Source organism: Grus americana, chromosome 2 (assembly GCF_028858705.1).
Source record: "Grus americana isolate bGruAme1 chromosome 2, bGruAme1.mat, whole genome shotgun sequence".
In the NCBI taxonomy this organism is placed as follows: Eukaryota; Metazoa; Chordata; class Aves; order Gruiformes; family Gruidae; genus Grus; species Grus americana.
Window position 1 is genome coordinate 67,296,702 of NC_072853.1, and position 14,905 is coordinate 67,311,606.

The following is a 14,905-nucleotide window of genomic DNA, read 5'->3' on the forward strand; positions in this document are numbered from 1 at the left end:
AGCTGTGTGGCGCTTGGCTGCTGGCTGGGGTCAACCCATCACAAATAGAGTATTGGAAAATATGATAATAGGGAACAGCTGCAGGTTTTTCCTATTTGTTTTAAGCTGCTTATAAACTTGTTACATTTAAGCTGTTCAGAGTAAAACTTTTCATGCTAGGTATAAGCCTCAAACTTAGAGATTTCTGAATATTTCTAAGACATAGTCTTTCAGTCATTTCTAGGAAAAATAAAGAAAATTCCCATTTTCATTCCTGTAATTCTTAAAAGTTTATGGAAGATTTTTAGATTATGAAGGACTCAGTTTTGTGAAGTGATTATTGTCTTTCCTACATGTGCTTTGTGCTACTTGGACACTGCCCAAATTATGACTAAATAGTTGAAAAGCAGTTTTTTAATATAGACGTTTGTGTGGCATTTCCTATTCTCATTCTCTTTTCTATATGCAGTTCTCCATGAATTCTCTTACATGACTGTATTGAATGGAAGGCTCTTTCTTAGTTTCTTAAAAATATCCCAGGCAGGAAAAAAGTACATGAAATACTTGGTTTTGGTGGGCTTGCAAATCTGCCATAGGTAGTGTTTTTTCTTTCAGAATAAAGCATTGTAAAGAGAGAAATTTAACTGATGTGGATAATGTCTGATCCTTGTGATCCTGAAGAAGTGTTGATATTCTGAAAATGGAATGCTTTTATTTATTAATTTTGGCTTTTAATGAGCAACATTGAGGAGAATACATTTGTTTATAGTAGTCTATACTAAAATATAGATATTTGTAACTCTGTCTTTTACAGGTTTAGAACATGTGGTTGAAATCAGATTTGAAGGAAGAAAAGAACCACATTATGAGTGCAAGCTGTGTGGGTTTAATACAGAGATGGCACCTATGATAGAACATCTTAGTGGATATAAACACAGAAGAGCATACATCGTGAGTAATTTTGATGCATTTTGATCACGATTGCTTTAAGATACTCCCTTTTTTTCTGTAAATACTTACATCAAGTTTGAAGTTTAAACCCCCATGTGACAAATTGCTAAAACTTCTATGGTTGACTCTTCATGGTCAGATCAACATGAATAGCTATGAAGCTGTGAGCTATTGAGGAAGTGTGATCTCTGGTGTGTGTCTATATCTGCTCGAAGTCTGTTCCTAAGTGTTTTGATTGCCTCCAGGATCAGGTTCCTACAACGTTATAGTTCATTCTTATTCCTCAGCACGTCCATAGCGTTGTTGGATATGGAACAGAGCATGTTACCTGTTGGTAGCAAGCTTTGCATAGTATCCATTTTCTGTTTTGAAGACTGCTTGAGCAACTTTAACATTAAAATTTAATTACTTGTGTTACAAAGAAAAAACTAGCTCATAATGTTCAAAACGATGTTTACCAGTCTTTTGCAATCTCATCCAAAAGGTGAAATGTGCCAATTTTTTAATATTGTGATTAATTTTGATACTGACTGTTTCAAGCCATTTTTATCAACAGTCTAAAGAATTTCCAGATAAAATGAAGAGAAAGACAACAGATGTAAAAGAATGCAAAGTCTCATTTCTCAGACGGATAGCAGGAGAGCTAGAGAAGACTGAAGGATTAAAAATGTATAAGGTAATTGAAAGTAAATGTAAAGTATCCAGTAATGTGTCTTTTATCAGTGCATTTATGTTTGACTTTGTCAGGAGTACTTTTAAAATTTACTTAGCTTGTTAAATTTCTGTGTCTTTCTAGGAAATGTAGTAGTAAATTGAACTAAGACTTAATTAAAAGTTGCCCTAAAAAATCTGAGGAAAAGAACAGTAGTCTTGAAATTCCTCTGAAAAAACAAAGTTGTTTATTTTTAAGAAGTTTTTAGGTAGAAAATGTTCAGTCTGAATTCAGTGATGCAGAAATTTTAGTGCTTTACTTCAGTGATTTTTAATTTTTGAAACTTAAATTTTCTCAAATGTAAGCAAATTTTCTCTCAAATTTCATTTATATTGACAAGATTATAGATCTATAAAATTATGGGCTACACTATCCTGGGATAAATGACAGTACTTGTTCCATTTCTAATGGCAGTTGCAGTAGAGACTGTTGTTGCGAAATTTTAGTCAGAAAATCTAATACAAAACTATTTCTGTTCCTAGATTGAAGGTTACATAAGACCAAGTACCTCACGTAAGTCTATGAATTACTTCAATATAATAGATTTGATGTAATTGATATTTGACCTAATTTGAATTAGTAGTTGAACTCAAAGGATTTGACTGATTTAAAATGTTCAACTTGTAATAGTGCAAAATGTTTCCTTTTCAGAGATTTTCCAGTTTTTGTGAATTTGAAATGAGGGAAGAAAGGAATTGCCAGACTCACAGTGTTTCTTAGACATTTTTTAACTGCTTGGTTCTGGAGGTATCTAAGATAACTACAGTAATCAAGGAAAGTGAAAAAGTATGGAAAAATGGTATTTGATGGGTTTCTCTGAATAAGTTGATAAAGCCTTCTCTACCTCATTTCAGTCATTAAAAGATATACATGCTGAATCACTGGTAAAAGTGGAAGTTGCAGTTCTTTACCAAGTCTGTTGGAACAAGCAATGGAAACCAAACCCTCAAACATAAAACCAGCATCTTCCCTCATATAGTATGTTTGAGTTATGCCCTTTGTTACTGTAGATGTGCTATTGATGCTTAATGATGCCAACCTGAAGAAATATGCACTTGCTACCTTTTGACCCTAGTACTAATATCAGTGGGAAGGTAGGTTGTATTTAAATGGGTGAAGGTTACGTCGATCCACAGAATTTGTCAGCATGAATCCTGCTGTAGGTGCCTACCATAGCACTGCTTTTTTCTGATTGATCATTGGTGGCTTCTGTGGATTGTACCTTTTAATATTGTTCTGCAAAACAAAGTGGCAGAGACCCTTTTTGAGCTCAGTAATTCTCAGTTCAGAGTAAACTGACATCAGTGCTTCCTGACTTCTGTACAACTGGAAGACATGCTTAGATATCAAACTGGAACATCAAAAAGAGTGATCACACCCAGTCCTATGGGATATGAAGAACTGGAAGAATGGACAAAAGTGAAGTTAGCTGCAAAAGCGTTGTGTCATTCAGTATTAAGTTTTGCTCTGCTTAGGTGGTAAGGGCAATATCAAGTGAATTTCAAAATACAAACGCTCTGTTTATTTAGGAGAAAATCATGCTTACTGGTTTAGCAACTGTGTGTCTTTAGACTAGATCATATTGGCAGAGAATGACTTCCAACTTCAAAGCTCCCTTCTGACAGCAAGAGTGAGTTTAAAGGAAAAATTATGGTGTTTCTATATTCTCTAAAGAAGAGAGATTATCTGTATTTTTGTCTTGGGCTTCAGATTTAAAATACTATCTTATTAAATTAATTCCTATAACCAGTTACTCAAAATAAGGAGTTGATGAGTTTGAAGGCCTTAATGACACTCTTAAAAAGTTTAAGGATGTGTATGCAGTGTGGTACTGTAACATGCAGTTCTGGTCTAATTTAGTCTCTGAATTCTGCCTACATAATTTTTTTTTTCCTTTCTAAAAACTACTCTTAATGCTACTACAGAATACAGCAACAAACTGGAAATAAATCCAGAGGTTTACTTTGCTATTTTGGACCAGGCTTTTCAGATTGAATTATTGCTTCCTTGAAGTTATAGCAGATACCTGGAGAAGCTTGTCTGTATCTTCAGTGGGGAAGTGATAGCTCCACAAGTCAGTACAGCATGGGAAGTGACAGGCTGATCTGTCTTGCTAAAAAGGACTTGATGGTTATGGTGGATGCCAAACTGAATATGAGCCAACAGAATGCTCTCATTTCACATAAGGCAAATCTCATATTGCGGTACTTCAGGAGGAGCATAGACAGGAGACTGAAGAACAGTCTTATCCCCTACTATTTGATGCTGGTAAGACCAAACTTGGAATACTGTGTCTAGTTTTGTTCCTTCTAGTTCAAGGGAAAGATGGAGAAATTTGAGAGGATCCAGCAGAGTATTCTCTGAAGATTCTCAGGGGACAAGAGCATGTACCTAGGGTTGAGGGTTAGAGGGAACCAGGCTTGTTTAGAATGGGAAAGAGGAGGATAAGGAGTGATCTTATAACTGCCCTGCAAGCATCTGTAGACTGTTATGAAGATGACAAAGCCAAAGTTGTTGGTAATTGCCAGCAATGTAACAAGGGATGGCAGCCACAGATGGCAGCTTGAGAGGCTGAACTCAGGAAAAACTTTCCTAGAGGGTAGTACAGCACTGGAACAAGTTATCCGTAGGTACTGAACTCTTCATCCTTGGAGGTTTTTAAGACCTGGCTATACAAAGCTAGAATTTTATGTTGGCAGTAGTCCTGCTTCAAGTGGGAGGTTGGACTAGAAAGTGGAACTGGAAGTGACTGTGTGGTCACAGAGCTATTACATCACCAGAATTGCAGAGATGTAATGCAATAGTTTGTATGACTGGAGTGCTGTTATGGATAGATATGGGCTCCTTATGAAAGATAGCATAGAAGATGACAGTAGAAGTTGTGCTGGATGCAAGAGCACCTTTTCTGTATAGAGCCATGGCTGGTGATTGTTGAGATCTTATGGGTCAGGACTAGGGGGAAGGCCAACAACAACAACAACGTGGTAGATGTCTGTCCCTCTTGAACAGGCAGTCTGTAGCAAGGCTGTCTTTACATAATGGAAAGAAATCTCCCAAATGCAGGTCCCAGTTTTCTTAGGGGGGATTGACTTTTGCTGGAAAATCATAAAATCATATCATAGAATGGTTTGGGTTGGAAGGGACCTTAAAGATCATCTAGTTCCAACCCCCCTGCTACAGGCAGGGACACCCTCCACTAGACCACGTTGCCCAAAGCCTCATCCAATCTGGCCTTGAACACTTCCAGGGAGGGGACGTCCACAGCTTCTCTGGGCAACCTGTTCCAGTGCCTCACCACTCTAACAGTAAAGAATTTCTTCCTAACATGTAATCTAAATCGACCCTCCTTCATCTTAAACCCATTACCCCTTGTCCTGTCACTACACTCCCTGATAAACAGTCCCTCTCCAGCTTTCCTGTAGGCCCCCTTCAGATACTGGTAAGCCGCAACTAGATCTCCTCGGAAACTTTTCTCCAGGCTGAACAACCCCAACTCTCTCTCAGCCTGTCCTCATAGGAGAGGTGCTCCATCCCTCTGATCAGCTTCATGGCCCTCCTCTGGAGTCTGTCCAACAGCTCAATGTCTCTCTAGCAGCATGGCAAGTTGCCAACAATCCAAAAGTGAGTTGAGGTCAGTTTTTCATGCAGGTGCTGCGTGAGTCAACAAGAGGAAGTGTTTTGCAGAGAAGGAGAAGAGTCAGGAATGCGATGGTCAATGGCAGCCTTAGTTGGAATCATCATGAGATGATACAGGTTAAAACCGTTCGGGGAGGGGGGAAGCTAAGCATCAGACTAATGACTGGGCTTCAGGGGAAGACTTCAGCTTCTTCAGAAAACTAGTAATCAGGGTCCCTGAAGAGGCTGCTTTGAAAGGAAAAGAAATCCCAAAGAGCTAATCAGTCTTCAAGGAGAACCTCCTCAAAGAGCAGAAATGATCCATTGTGCTGTCCAGGAATATGGGCAGGCATAGAAGGTAGCTTGTGTGTTTGAATGGGGAACTCCTAACTCATCTTAAATGCTAAAAGGAGGCATACAGAGAACAGAAGCACAGGCAGCCTGCCAAGAAGAAATGTATAAGAATTGCAGATGTATTTGGAGTGAAATTAGGAAGGCAAAGCTTGCCTGGAGATGAATGGAATATGAAGGGCAACAGGAAGGCTTCTGCAGTTACGACAGCTGCAAAAGATGTGGCCCCGCTGCTGAACAGAGCACTGAGTAGCACTCCTTGTCTCCACCCATCTTTTCAAACAGGGAGGATTTTGGAGGCTTACTGGAAAGACAGCACGAATTGAATAATTCAAGGAAAATGATTCTAATTTTCAGTGTCCTCATCTTACAGTTAATTGTTTTGTTTCGTTGGGTTTCTACTTACTGTCTCTGTGGTACTTTCTCTTACCTCTCAGGCTGGACTAGATTACCTCCAGAGGTCCCTTCCAACCTAAACTTTTTTATGATTCTGTGATATTCTACCTGCAGAGGTCCCTCGCATCCTAGTTTCCATGATTTCTTACTTCATTGGATATCTTCTGTGAAATGGTGGCAGTCCTTTTCTGTCCTGACATTCAGAAAACTTTTGGGACCTACAGTGCAACTTCTGGTTGCAACTCATCAGCATGTGTTCAACATCAGGTGGTTAAATCAGTAACACAAGTCTTTCAGCCTCGCATTGTAGGGGCAAAGATGTCATTTGTCCTGTGAATTATTACTTGTCCCATTTCTTATCCTGGAACACCTGTGCTGGTACTTAAGAAGTGATGTACCATGCATTAGCTGATTCTCAGAAGCACACCTACTATCTTAGACTGCCTTGGTTTACTGAGCTTTCTGTCTTTCCTCATGCTTATATGCTGTACTGGCAAGAGGGATGATTAGACGTTCTAGTTTCCATAACTTCATGTTGGAAACTGGCCTAGAATATGTGCAGCTTTGAGGTACACGGTATGTTCACAGAAAAAAATCTGAAAAACTTTTCACTTTTTGCACAGAGGAGGCATGCCTGCCTCAGTTCAGTCCACACTGACTTCTTGTGTGGAATTCAGCGGCCTGAAATAGATGCTGTAGGGTGCCCTGGAAAGCTGCTAGAGCACAAGTCTCCCATAGACCTTTCATCAAGGATGCCTGGGGGTTTCTAAAATGGCTGTATATGCTTAGGCTGCTGAATCCTGCCCTTTACAAAAACTGGAGCCACTTCAGGGCCACTAACTGTTCTGTTTGTATAATGCTTTTATTGCAGCAATATGGTGGAAACCCTGTGATGTTGCTAATAATTCTTTTTAATTTTCTAGCCCCAGCAAAGAAGAAAGCAAGGTGAGAATACTACCACCACAGGGGAATCGAAAGAGATTATTTTTTTGAGATCTCTTTACATGTTAAATAGATCTACTTTACTATAACAAAGTATGGGGAAAATATTTTATATTGTCTTTCCACTGTACTTATTCCTCTCATGTAAATTGTTGCTTTCTGTCTGTGAGGAAATAACCTCAAATAAAATTTGCTGTTCAGTTTATAAGTAGCTATGGCTTTTGAAATATTGCACTGGTTATGCAGTTCAATAGCAGTCTGATGTACACAAATTGCAATTAAAATTTCAAGCTGTTACCACTTTATTTGGGATACCGTTGCCTGAGTAAGTTGTCTAAAAGGCACCTCTGTTCATTTAGGAAGAAAAAACAATCCATTACTTCAGTCATCTCCTTTAGCTGATCTGTAAAGAAGTTCATCATTGCTACTGATCTCTTTGAGAGTCAGGCAGAATAAGGACCTTTAAGAAATAATAGTATTTTAAATATGCCATAGAAAAAGATATCCTGTATTTTTAAGTGATATAAATTCGGAATTTGAAATATTTTTATTCTAGATACTATAAGTAAACCTAACTTTTTAGTAATCTTTAGAATGCATCTTAATATTTTCATTTCTTTTTAAGGTGGGAAGATGATTATAAGCGTGAGGTATGTAGAGATAGTAATTCTGCAGGTGTCTTATGTTGCAGCAGTTTCCTTATGCCTGCTTTTCATTTTTCTGAAAAACTTTTTGGCTTCATTTGCTATTTTATTAATATTATTACAGAGGCAAAATAACTGACCTAATGACCAGAGTTTTGTGTTCATCACAGCAGAGGGGAAATGAATACTGTACATCAGGATGCTGATGCACCTTTTAGCTCTCATAATTCCTGTTCAAAGTCACTGAGACTCTCAGACCCCATGTGTGCAGGCCAGGTCTCCCAGCCTGTGCTGCAGTCTCCACTTCTCTGTTTTGCCCCTCTTCAGATCAAAGGTTTGGTTTAAATCTTAAGATACATCTAAAGATTTACAATCCTTTTTTCTAACTCAAAGGTGAAACTCAAAGTTATCTCTCTAGCATCTGTCCTGAATAGCACTGGGCACAAACAGTGAGAACTGCCTCATTTTTACCTTAGTGCCAGAGGTTATATTGTAATCTGATGTATTCTGTGGTGATGTCTTGCTCTTTTAGGCCTGAGGCTGGTCAGGTGCTATACTAGATGCAGGTGGGCACTTGACTTTTTTTAAACATGAGATCGGACCTGTGTGAGGAAAGCCTGGGACAGATAGCTCTTGTAGGTATGTAGCTTAGATGTGAAATGTGTTCTTCCTGGTTTTGGAAGTAATGCAGTTGTATTTGTAGTAGCTGCTACCTAATTGCTGTTGAGGGTCTAACATTATATGTTTCTGGCTGTGACCTAAAACTGGTATCTTTTCTTTGTGTTGATTGTTGTTGGATAAAGGATTAAAAGGTCTTGTTTTGTACAATATTATGCAACAAACACTGTAGTATTCAGTCTTTTAATTTTTCTGTACCATTCTACAATCCCACAGAATGATCCTGTTCGGAAACAGAAAGCTCTAGAGTTCTTGGTAAGTATGTAAAACAATTGTGATAAGAGTTGTGCAGTTTCACCAGTACAATGCAATGAATATTTTGAAGGAGCCTCTGATTACCAAACTCATTTGACCACAACTTTAATTTCTAAGTTTTATTTTAATGGACTCTGCTCTTTGAAAAGCTAGTACAGCTGTAGCATAATGTCAGCTCAGAACAACTCGCTGGATTAAATGTGGGCACTCTGTCTCTTCTCTGAATCATTCTTCCCTTTGCTGAGGAGCCAGCCTGACAAGCAGTGTTAGCAGCACAGCTGTTGCTCAAGTGCTGTCAGCTCCCCGTATCTAATGGGGTTGTTGATAAGACTGAGAGGAGCCAGCATGGTCTTGCTGCCTGTGATGCAATGGCTAGCGCTGCTGCTGCAGAACCGGACAGCCAAGTGAAACTGGGTGATACTAGAGCACAGCTGCTGGTGTTGGAGTGGGAAAGTTCAGTTCCTGTTAGCAGTGGCATAGTAAGCCTTGGTTTGTCTTTTGGGTTTATGTTGTGAAAATATCTGACTGTTTATATTCACCATTTTACTCCATGAAAGTCATGTTCTGTACCTAAGGCAATTACAAAATTTCATTTGAGTCTGAATTGTGTTTATACACTGAAATCACAAGTAGAATGTTTTGAGATGTGTACTTCATTATCAACTGAAGAGACTTCTTTTCTCTTTCAGTTTTTCTTTTTTTTTTTTTCTTTTAAGCTGTGGTTACTGGTGAGTTTATGAAGAAGTGGAGGAAAAGCAAGTCTGGGGATAATCAGGAAACTACCAAAAATGCTTGGTAGACAATCGATTGTTATCTACAGGAATCACAGCTATTCCTTACAGCAGACTGCCTATATTATTTTAACTTACTGTAAACACTTATAACTTCATATACTTACTCATCAGTCTCTTTGGACATTAAAAAGACAATCATCATTGTTCTGCACTTTATAGAATTATGTCAATATCTTTTGGTATCTCTTATTCCCAAAATTACACATCGGAAAATTATAATGGAAACTTTCATTTTTTTCTTAGTAAAATGGGTGAATCAAAGGCATTTGATGGTGCTGAAGGTTACTTTTATTTGATTTTCTACACAGACAACATAAGTTTAGGACTTGTGCCCTTCTCCATCTGCAACATGTTCATGATTGACAGTATGGGAGTGGCACAGACATGCAGGTTTTTGTTTTACCTTTTATCAGGCCATCATTATGTTCACAATTTTATTTTTCATACGTGTGTGTATATGTATATTACATGTATCTTATATGTCAACTAATAGTATAAATTTGATTACACCAAAATCAAAGTACAACTTTGATCCATTTGTATATATGACTCTTTGGCATCCTAATGACCAATTCTAACCATGTTTTCAACAGGAGACTTTTCACATCACCTCAGACTCAGAAGCAACACTTGTTGTTCATATTACACAGGAACTCACAGAAGCTTTGAAGGCCTTTTGTGAAAAGAAAGCAGCAGTAAGTAACTTAATCTTGACCAGAGTTTTTCACCGCTGGGAGGAAAGGAGTGATTAACACCCTGCCAAACAGCAACAGTTCAGGCACGGGTCAAAAAATCCCAGTTAAATATATTTTAATTTTTTTTTTACAATTTCTAAGTACCAAATTAATTACATGGCACATTTCTGTTAGTTTTCCATCATCTTCCATCTGTTTTGGTTTTCTTTTGTATGTGTTCTCCCCCTGTTTTGGGCACCGTTTTGCCTCATGATGTCTGGTTGTCATCCTTCCATTGCAGTTAGTGTCTTGCATGATAGCTTTTCTTCTAAGATTAGTCAGGCTTTAAGTGCTACCCAAATGTGTCGCTGCTTTCTTTTGTGGGCGTGTGGATAAGTCTGTCTTTCTGGTGACTTGTAGCTCTGCTCCCACTTGAGAGCTTTAAACTGTTAAGACAAAGGTAGGCAAGATGTTCCTGACTTTCTGTTGACCCTTACAAACCTCCATAGCTTCTTTGCATAAAAATGGAATACCTATAGAAAAAAGGGTCTGAAGAAGGACCAGAATCTGTACAAAATTGACTTATCACCTCTGGCAGCAACTGGTTCACAAAATTTAGCATGTGTTTTTCTGAAAGCTATTTTGGACTGATTTCTTAGGCATGAATAATCTATTCCATGTCAGCTGAGCTATGGTAACTTTCTTTGTGCACACGCTACCACCACCTTTGAGAGAGCTACATTTCCAAAATGTCATGCATTTGAATATGATACAGTTCTCATGAGCTAGTTAAAAATCGTTGTTGTAGCTTAATCTCAGGCAGTAGCATTCCCCAGCTAGAGACAGGATATGCATATGTACCAGTTTTATATTTTAGCCAGGTTGTGTTGAGGGATATGGGGCAATAAAGTAATTTGAAACAGGTGACATTGTCTTCTCCAGACACATACCTCTTCCAAATAATACTTTTGAAAATTGTGGTTTAATGCGGCTTTTGTGAACAACAGAACAACATATCCTTCATACGGAGTTTGCTGTCACCTAAAACTGTACTCTGCTAACTTTCTATGGGGAACTTGCTATTTTTTTGGAATGCTCATGATTTAAAAATGGACATTCTGACCTTTTCCTTTCCCTAGGTTAATTATACTAGCAGTCTGAGGCCACTGATGTCAATATCTCAAGATGAATTTTCAGGAAGGAAAAGCATCCCAAAACACTATAAGCCATATGGAAAATTCAGAGGTAATTTAGATATTTTGTTCTACTAGTTTAATTCTATGCTTCACACTGCGCAGATCGCCAAAATTTACTTTTATGGCCATCCGTAGTGATTCTTTGTTCTAGAGTACTGTGTGTCTTTTCCCTCCGAGTCAGTTCAGGATGTCATTTTCTGAAGCCTTAATGATTTCAACCTTGACTGTCTAAGAACACTTCTGTCTCACTGAATAGTACTACAGCAGTAAAGGTTATTGGAAATCCAAGCTGTAACCTTTCCTAACCTATGTAACGTGGGGATTTTTGGATAAAAAGATGCTGGACGCAGGTAAGACATAAAGGCAGGAAATGGGAAAAGAACAGGAGAACACTTCATAAAACCTCAAAGTAGTTGTGTTTTCAGTTGATATCTTAATATTTTGCTAACTTTTAGTGCCATTTTTTATTTATTTATTCAGGAAATTCTAACTGGAATCAAGGGGTTTTGTGTCAGTATGAAGAGTGTTCTGCAGATGGTTCTTTTGCTCCTGCTAACTCATACAGTTACCGAACAGATGATGGATCATCTTCCTATGGACTAAGATCTAATGACTTTGCAATGATGTCTGCACTCAGGGACTCTTTTGCTCTTCAGACCGGAAGTCCTACCAGTGGCATCAGTGAATGGCTGAGACAGTTCACCCGATCTGCTTCTGGCAGTAATTCAGCTGGTGGGGCCTCTTCCTACGAGGCAAGTCCAGTGAGTGAGTACTCAGCAGAATATATGTCCAACGATGTGCAAGGAAGTAATCTCCCTGATAACAGAATCTTATATGGTGGGGAAAGTACAAATTGGAGGAATCAACAAGCATGTACAAAAGCAAGGAGTATAAGTCATCAAGGATCACCCTATCCCAATTCTTCTGGCTCATATCCTGCATCTGGAAGATACTCCACAAACTATCCTTCGCAAAGCTATTCCTCTTACAAGAATGATGAATCTGTGAATACCTGTACATCTTCTGCTGTTTCAGGAGGAGGTGGCTCTAGGTGGCAGGAGGACTCTAGGTGGAAGGAGGAGTCTACCTGGAACCAGGACTCGAGGTGGAACCAGGAATCTAGGTGTCAAGGATTCAGGCATCAGAAGTCTAGCTACAGGAGTGATTGGAGCTCACATCAGTACTCAGTTTCTGGCAGTGGTTCATACAGGTATTACCAGCAATTCAGAAGCTCAGATAAGATGTTCGATGAAGATGCTGTTGGTCTTACTCCCAACATTTTGAATAGACTACGAGGAAAGGATATACCTACAATGACCAGGATACTCACACAGTTGGCTCCCTATTATCCAGCACTTCAGAGTAAGATTGTGATTACTTCTTATGTAAAATGAGTTACGTCAACATAGTTGCTTTAACATAAGCAGGAGATTGCGTGTTGCAGAGATAGTAGGCTCCGTTCAGGGGAGTTCATTTTGCTCAACATCGTATGAGTTGAAGAATGGCGTTAATTGTCTCTCTGCGGAGACTTTGCCTCTTGACAGCTAAATGGAGCTGTGAGTGGGAGGAAACTTTGATAGTACAAAAATTTCCTGAATTGAAAGGTTTGTTCTAGGTCATCTTGCTAACTGGCATCTTATATCATGGTCAGAGTTTGTACTGTTGGGGTGGCAACTATGGGGAGGGCATGTATCGGCATAAAGAAAAAAATATTGGAATGCATGCAGAACAAAACTTGGATGGCATTATAATAGATGAAAATACTCCAGATGGATCAAACACATTGGGATAACAAAAGAGAAATGTTATCAAAGAGCTGGTTTGTTATATGACAAATTATTTCTTCCAATTGTTGTAGAAATGTTAAAAATAGTGATATACTAAATAAAAGTTTCTCTTTTGGAAATAGATGATAAAAGGGATTTAAAGGGAGGTGGGTGTATGCTACTGTATGGCTGTCATTGGGCCTGAGTTTGGACAAATGCAGACTATGCTTATGGTACAAGAATTAGTTAATTAACTAGGTAGCGAGTTAATAGTAAAACTATCATTTTAACATTCTCTCTGCTGTATTATGTGAAATAACATGAAATAAAAATAACTTTAAACATTTTTATCTCCCCTTTCTAGAACTGAATATTCAGACATTAGTCAACGTGCTAGTAGAAACTAGAGGAGAAGATTAAGGAGCAACAACAGCTGAACTGGAAACAGATGAACAGGTTCAAGAATCTCCATCTCTTAGCTTTCAGGAAAGAGACTGCGTTTAATTCTGTGTTTGACTGGTTTTGGAAGGGGAAAGGGAGGTAGGGTTTAATTTTTTAACATGTGAAATATATCTGGAACACAAACTTGCACATAACGGAGGTGAACATACTATTTTGTTTAGGCTTTTTTAATGTATTTGTTATATCTTAGTATATTACAGAAAAAATCTTTTGTTATTTTTTGAAAATATGTTAATGTTATTCCGTCAGCAAAAAGCTAATAACCCTTTCAACACCCTTCCCAACTCAGAAGAAGGAAAGGTTTACTTTTATGTTATCTACTTAGGAAGAATATTCACTAAAATACAGGTCCGTTGCATGAACAATAGAGGTTTACTTTTCTTCACACAAATGTAAGGCCAGTTCAGTTAATTCAAGACATTATAATTAGCATATTTTTAGAAATTGATACACTACATTTCTGTTTAGACAAAGAAAGGATAATGTCACAACAAAGGTATTCTCTGTCTTAGCATGGTGCTGTATGAGGAAAATGTAATCTATTCTAGGGGACTGGTATGTAATGGGACATATTACTTTCATTTTTGCAGAGTAAAAAGAGATGTGAAATATATGCAGGGTTTTTTATCATGTTCAGAATGAAATGGTTACAAATCGACTTAATCTCATTTGATGGATTGATCCATACTAAAATAAAAAATCTTTATTCTTTCTACTGGCAAAAGCATACTAAGAAATAGTAGAACCTATATGGCAATTAGATAAAATATTAGGAAAAAATAATCCATATGACATACTTACTGAGAAATACTTACCAATTCCTGATGTTTGGTGGTGGTCCATACTTATGTATTCTTTTCGCCACACTTCTGAGCCATATGTTCATGAATGCCTGGCTTTAGATGTCTATTTCATATAATCAGATCCAGCTTATATGGGGCTGAAGGAGTAAAGTGAGACAGTTTACTCCCCGGTGTCCATTTTCCTTTTCACTGCTGTGTTGTGGACTATCATTTTTTCTTCTCAACCATACCTGAAATATTTCTCTATCTCTGTGCATTAAATACTTGTGCTAAACCAGGGTTAGTCTTCATGAGTTAGTCTTTTTGCATTCACTAAAATAACTTTTTGGATCTTGTCATGTAAATTTTAACACAAAGGAACAAAGCAATTGATGATAGAGCATATAAACTCAATTCCCTAAAATTCTTCTTCTGTAATTGTTTTGCCTGTGCATCAGAAAAGATCCGCTTTCCTTTTTCATTCCTGTTCACTGTTTTCTTTTCTCCTTCTCATACTTATTGAAGACTTTAAGTAGTTTATAATGGCATAGACTCAGTAGTTGTGCCATACGCTTTTATCCATTGAATTACATAGGAGACCTTCTTGCTTAAAGGGGACAAACATTATTTTCTACCACAGGTGTTTGCCAGAGTTTTGATTTAAAACTCCGTGGACTGGTCAGTTGTTACTTACCTTTAAAAATGATC

The 14,905-nt window shown here is 38.0% G+C and overlaps 1 protein-coding gene across 1 annotated transcript in view; it reads left to right on the forward strand.

Annotated features, from left to right (window-relative positions):
* The window catches only part of LOC129202155 (uncharacterized), a 32,857-nt gene extending 18,718 nt beyond the window's left edge, over positions 1 to 14,139 (forward strand). Inside the window, exons 7-16 of the mRNA XM_054814352.1 lie at positions 794 to 930; positions 1,487 to 1,606; positions 2,125 to 2,155; positions 6,928 to 6,949; positions 7,572 to 7,596; positions 8,485 to 8,523; positions 9,911 to 10,012; positions 11,131 to 11,236; positions 11,668 to 12,549; positions 13,318 to 14,139. Coding sequence (XP_054670327.1) covers positions 794 to 930; positions 1,487 to 1,606; positions 2,125 to 2,155; positions 6,928 to 6,949; positions 7,572 to 7,596; positions 8,485 to 8,523; positions 9,911 to 10,012; positions 11,131 to 11,236; positions 11,668 to 12,549; positions 13,318 to 13,373 — 1,520 coding nt within the window. The 3' untranslated portion in view covers positions 13,374 to 14,139. The remainder of the gene's footprint in view (positions 1 to 793; positions 931 to 1,486; positions 1,607 to 2,124; positions 2,156 to 6,927; positions 6,950 to 7,571; positions 7,597 to 8,484; positions 8,524 to 9,910; positions 10,013 to 11,130; positions 11,237 to 11,667; positions 12,550 to 13,317) is intronic.
* The last annotated feature ends 766 nt before the right edge of the window (positions 14,140 to 14,905 follow it).